The sequence below is a fragment of the Chinchilla lanigera genome, unplaced genomic scaffold (assembly GCF_000276665.1).
Source record: "Chinchilla lanigera isolate Chin_1 unplaced genomic scaffold, ChiLan1.0 scaffold00141, whole genome shotgun sequence".
NCBI classification, from domain to species: domain Eukaryota; kingdom Metazoa; phylum Chordata; class Mammalia; order Rodentia; family Chinchillidae; genus Chinchilla; species Chinchilla lanigera.
Window position 1 is genome coordinate 1,210,540 of NW_004955542.1, and position 6,543 is coordinate 1,217,082.

The 6,543-nt window shown below is 41.0% G+C and overlaps 1 protein-coding gene across 1 annotated transcript in view; it reads right to left on the reverse strand.

The window, feature by feature from the left end:
- Nucleotides 1–5,838: 5,838 nt before the first annotated feature.
- The window catches only part of LOC102013545 (olfactory receptor 12-like), a gene marked incomplete at its 5' end in the record, with an annotated part of 2,856 nt that continues 2,151 nt past the window's right edge, over nt 5,839–6,543 (reverse strand). Inside the window, one exon of the mRNA XM_005411243.2 lies at nt 5,839–6,543. Coding sequence (XP_005411300.2) covers nt 5,839–6,543 — 705 coding nt within the window.

Genomic DNA, 6,543 nt, shown 5'->3' on the forward strand with positions numbered 1-6,543 from the left:
CTGTAACTATTTGTTAGATCTTTCTTGTGTATCTCTGTCTTCCTGAGAAATCACTTTGAAGATACCACCATGTATTACAACAGCCACTGGTATTTTCCTAAGAATCTGTCCATAACTCTGTAATGTTTGTATTGTTCCTATGCTATTTCGTAAATGGATGAATGTTTATTGTTATGTGTTTCCTACAACAGCCATTGAGAATAGTCAATGATTATTGAATTTGTCATTCATATATAGCTCTATCTATTTTCATAAGAAGCCACTTTAAAGATACCAAAGTATAGTACAACAACTATTGATAATCTCCTACCACTTTTGTCTGTAACAATTATTTGTCTACTTGTTTTCTTGAGAAACTATCTTGTAGATATCAATATGTAAAACAACAACCATTGATAATTTCCTACCACTTTGTCTGTAATTTGGTAAGCCCCCTTAAAAAATATGTAAACATCAATAGCCATAATTATACATAACCAAGGAAAACTGAATCTATAATTTCAAATCTGTTTAAAAAGAATTTGTCAGGCCTAGATTGGTTCAGCTTAGTACTCTAAGAAACATGCAAAAAATGTCAATTTTTAAAAAGTAAGCTTTGTTTAGAACAGTTCAATATTCATAGCAAAATTGAACATAGAGATTTGCTCTGCCTAAAATATTTAAAAAGTACAAAAAATAAAATAGATCAATATGACAAATGTAAACACAAAATAATGAAATATTAGCAAGTGAAATATAGCAGTGCATAAAAATTATATAAAATGACTGAATGGGATTGATTCCAGGTATTCAAGGATGGTCTAACTTTTTAAAATTAATTTTATTGGTACACGTTAGATACTCTTAATGATCACATTCATCATGAGGAATTTGTACCTGTACATAATATGTCATGATTCCTGTTTATCCCCATTCACCTGCCCTCCCTTTTCCTTTCCTGCCTCCTTAGTTCCCCTACCCATTTGAACCACTTCTTCCTACTTCACAATATCTGTTATACAGTTTGGTCCTATTGCATTGTCTCACTCATGTGAGAAACTGAAAACATTAAAAAATAGTCTAACTTTTAAAACCAATCAATGTAACTTACCCTATCAACAGAAAGGAGAAGAAAATTCAACAATCATATCCCTTGAATTAAAACACAATTAATGAAAACCCTACTTCCATTGTTTTTTGTTTTTGTTTTTGTTTTTGTTTTTGTTTTTGTTTTTCTCCGGTACCGGGAGCCAAACTCATGACCTTGCACTTGCCAGGCAGGCGCTTTGCCGCTGAGCTAAATCCCTAGCCCCTACTTCCATTGTTAATACAGACTCTGAGGCTGGAATGCTGAAGAACTTCCTTGATTTGATGATAAAGAGCATCTAGAAAAACACCCACAGCCAGCATCAGAGCTAATGGGGAAGGACTGAATGTTCTCTATCTTAGACTGGGTACTTGCTCTCATCACTCTTATTTTATATAGTACTGAAACTTCCAGTCATTGCAATATGTTAAGAGAAGAAAGGAAAGGTCCATCTTTTAGCAAGGTGGAACAAACTGCCCCTATATGCACACAACATGATCGCATATAAAGAAAATCCCTTCTCTCCAAGTACCTCAAAGTATTAGTGAGTTCATCAAAGTCTCATAATATAAGATCACCTAGAAAACCAATTTCATTTCAGTGTATTTGTGACTCATGCTTACCACTGAATATTGTCAATATTACAACAACTTAGATGGATTCAAGGGAATTTTGTGAGTGAAAATTGCATCTCAAACCGTGTCATATGATATGATTCAATTTCTAAAGCCTTCATGAAGGGCTTTATATGGATTTGTGGTTATGAATCTTTGTGAGATAGAGGAGGAAGAAGATAACTATGGTTTTTGAAGGTCAGCAGTTGCTATCATTGTGATGGAAGTGGTCTGTACATGGATGTGGTTATATAAATATACACAGGTGTTAAAATTGAGTCAAACTGAATGCAAACGCTCTCTCTCAAAATGAATGTATACACACAGGTTGATTACTGATGAGATCTGATACATTTTAATGATGTTAATTTCCTGATTGTGATAGTGTACTTTAGTTTCTGAGGCATTACGGTGAGAAGAAAATGGAAAAGAGTACTGGGTGTCTTTATTACATCTTTGTGTGTGCTTGGGGGTCTTTTTTGTCCATATTTATTACAACAGTGCAAAGATTGTCAGTGTGGTATGAAAGGAAGATAAAGAGAACCAAGAGCATGGTGGATCCCTTCAGGTTGCCAGTATCAACAAAGACTTAGTGCAAGTGGAAATATCAGGAATGATCTTCAAATAGCAGCAGCAAGACTTCTATATGGAAAAGCATAAACATGCTGTAAGATGTTATGGAAGACCTACTACAGGAACAATATCCCAGTTCACTGATTGCAAAGTGTTATGGTTGATACACTGTGTCAACTTGAGGAGTCTAAAGGCTTGGCTAAGTGATTCAGCAGTTCTGCATCCCGGGATGAAAAGGACATGCCCTTACTGATCTGGGATGTTGTTCATTGTGTCAATTTGAGAAGCTAAAAGGCTAGCTGTGTGACTCAGCAGGGGGCCAGGGTCCTTACTTTGTACTCATTGTGAGCCTGGGCAACAGAAAGGCATGCAGATGGTGTGGGTATAGAGGACCACCACCCCCAGGGCAGGTAGGCTGCATACAATAAAAAAAAATTTAAAAAGACTGACTGCTGGTTCTTCCCAAGAGCTCCAGTCTTCACCTTCAGCTTGGTCATCTCCTGGTTTCTGGGCAGACTGTTTGGCTTCCGCCTGGGACTTTTCAGCCTTCTGGTTTAGACACTGCGGCCTTCATCATAGATTCTTCAGTATTCCGTTGCAGACCCATCAGCTTCCTGATACAGACTTACACAGACACTGCAGTGAGCTCCAGGCCTGGGGCTGGGCTCTTCAATCTCCAGCACGCAGAGACCCTCTGCACGCTTCCTCATCCAACACTGTGGCTGACCATTGTAAGCCAAACTTATAATTTCTTGTACATTTGTATATCTTGTGTTATATCTGTTTCTCTAGTAAACCCTGACTGATACAGAAGACTTTATATTCTTTAGAAAATCAGTAAAACTCAAGGCACTCCACGGATTCAATGCCATCTGTTTTAAAATCCCATGGCGTTTTGTTCCGAAAAGGAAAATTCCATCTTCAAATTCATGTGACTTCTTAAGAGACACCAAATGACCAAAACAGCTTGAAACAGAAAAATAAAGTTGAAGGTCTAATGCTTACTAATTTCAAAACATCTTGCAAGTTACACTAAACAAAATACCATAGTATTGGCATTAAGAGGGACATATAGACCAGCAGAATAAGATAAAAACACCTGGAAATAACCCCTGACATGCATGATCATGTTTGACATGGCTGTCAAAACCATTTAATTTGAAAGGACAATCTCTTCAGCAAGAAAGTGTTGGAGAAAGTAGGTATGCACATGCAAAATATTGTACTTGGTTCCTTTGGACACTATATACAATACCTGGCTCAAAATACATTAAAGTCCTAAGGAGAAAATCTCTGAATGTAAAACTCTTAGAAGAAAATAAGAGAAAGATTCATGACATGGGCATTGACAAAAATTTTGTGGATATGGCACCAAAGACATAGACAGCAACAATAAAAAACATTGACAAATAGAACTCTGGTAAACCTAAAAATTTCTGCAAAGCAAATAAAATAAGAAGAATCAACACACTGAGTGAGAGAATTAGGATAATTCTACCTTTGTGTAAGAAAAATAAATTTTTTGTGGCTCCAATTGGGGATTAATGTGGTTGAGAAAAATATAGACCCTTGTTTCCAGCCAAAGTAATGACATATATCCTTATATGTGCGTATCCATACATATGTACAGATATGCATAAAGAGAGATGAAGGAGGAGATGGATGAAGAAGAGAAACAATTATGGCATCACAAGAGAAAATATTTGTCAATCTAGATCAGAAATTGAGGGACTCACTGATAAAAGAATAATTTGATATCAGATGTATCGGGTTATTGCAGGCTGATCAGGCCCACAATCTCCCAAGCTAGTGGATGGTGAAGGTTTAAATAAGTGAGACAGTTGGAATGATTTCAGGGCTCCAGGAGGGTCTCACGCTCTTATAGCTTCCATATTCTCTGAGTTTAGCCAAAGACTTCTCTGGACAGCCCATATTTATTAGGTTTTCAAACAAGGGAGGAGGATACTCAGGAAAACGTGGGAATCTAGCAGGACCTTAGAAGAATTTTCCCAAGTAGTAAATTATGTCACTCAGGAGAACTACCTTATCTTTAGGTTGGTGTTTATTGTAGGAGTGTGGAGCCTGAAGCTGCAGTCTCCTTGCAGGTAATTGGGATTGGAGCCAAACGTCCTCAGCTGTGGCCTTATCTTGTCCTTTGAGGAGTCATAGCTTCATAGGCTACAGGCCTCAGGGTGAGCAGGGCCTCACAGAGGTTTACTTACTATGAAGCCACTCTCATCTTCAGACAAGGTGCCTGCACATCAGACAACTCACAAGTAAACACAGAAAGCCACTTGGTTAATATTAAACCCAGCTCAGAGCCACTTTGTAGTGGTCTCCAATACAGATGTGCACAAAGCACTATAAAAAGAGCAACAATATTTTGGAGATCTCAGTGCTGGGATGGGGTGGATAGAAAAAAGGAGATGGAGCTCTGGAGAATGTTTAGAGAGATAACTGGGCAGCAGCACTTGTATTCTCTTCCCACAGATGTCCAGAGAAGGGAGATCAGGGAGACTGAAGACTGGGATCTGAGACACAGACCTCTCCACATGAAGAGTACAGCTTCCTGGTGTTGACCATGGAGTGGTCAGCTCTAGAAAATGGACATGTATAAAGGAAGCCAAAGGACTTGAAGCTAGGGTGTGGGCTAGGCATGAGAATGGGTGTGGGGTGTAGGTTTATCCTGGTTGTGGATCTGGCCCTTCAGGCAATGCAGGACAAAGCAGAGTCAGCAAAGGAACTGGACATCAAAAAATGACACTATTCCTTCCCCACTCTTCTTTATGCTAAACACATCAGAATGTCAACTACATTCTTCATCGGAAGAACAGCAGCATTTGCTATGGTCAAGAGCAACTCGGCTGCTTAGAAGGATGTGAGGGCCAGGAAGCCATGTAGTTTTACCTGGGTCCCTAGCTAAAAGTTAAACAGATGTTGGGGTGCCAGGTCTGTGATGTGCAACTCAGGCAGCAGCAAGGACACTGTCCTGACCTGGTGGACGAGGTAGCATCATGAGCACAGGGAAGCGGGGAGCAGCCGGCATGCTAAAGTGAGAAAGAAGCACATTGCTCAAGCTCTCCTGCGTTAGGTATGGTGACCCCAGACCATCTGAGGGTGGTCACAAATACAGTTTCTAAGGGTCCCAATCTAGGATGCTCAGTGTAGGATTTCCTAGACAGATTGATATTAGATTCAGTGATGAGGAAAAAGGAAAATGTCATTCTGAAGGTCAAATTCTTCTGTCTGAACTAGAAGACATTGACACTGGTTCCCATGTCAAGAGCTCCCTGACCCATCATCTTCTCAGTGTGTTACCAAAAGGTATGAGGTTTTGGTGTACTCTATCCCTGGACCACTATTTTTGTGGTGGAAAAACAACACATTTGATGAAAGCCTGGTTAATGACATACTTTTAGGAAGAATAGAAGCTGGAGAGAAGGATGGAAAGAAGTAAGAAAAATCACAAGTGAACAAGGATGACTCAGAACTCACACAAGCTGTTTTTGAGACAGGAAGCGTGACATGCAGTACCCTCCCACCCTCTCCTCTTCTCCAGGACACTGTCTCTCTCCAGCCAGCCCATCACAGGTCTGGCCGTCTCTGTCCCAGCCTCCGCAGGGCGTCCTTCACGTCCTTGTTCCTCAGACTGTAGATGAGGGGGTTGAGCATGGGGATGACCTGCGTGTAGAAGATGGAGACCACCTTGCCCTGCTCTGTGGACTCCACATCCCCTGGCTGTGCATAGATGACAATGAGGGTTCCATAAAACAAGCACACAGCTGTAAGGTGAGAGCCACAGGTGGAAAAGATCTTTTGTCCTCTGGTTCCTGAGTGCATCCTGAGGACGGTCACTGTGATGTAGCCATAGGACACCAGGACTATTACTGTACAACTCACTGCAATGAAGCCACAGACACTAAACATGAGCAGTTCATTGAGAGTCGTGTCAGCACAAGCCAGCTGCAGCAGAGGGGACACGTCACAGAAGAAGTGGTTGATACGGTTGGAGCTGCAGAAGGGGAGCTGGAATGTGAGGCTGGTCTGCAGGATGGAGTTGAGGCAGCCTCCGCAGTAGGAGCCCAGAACAAGGCAGGCACACATTGTGGGGGACATGGTCATGGGGTAACGCAGGGGGCTGCAGATGGCCAAGAAGCGGTCATAGGCCATCACAGCCAGAAGTAAAACCTCTGTGGTACCGAGGAGGGACCAGAAAAACAACTGTGTTGCACAGGCTCCAAAGCTGATGACTTTAGAGGAAGAGAAGAAGTCGGCCAGGGCTCTGGGGGC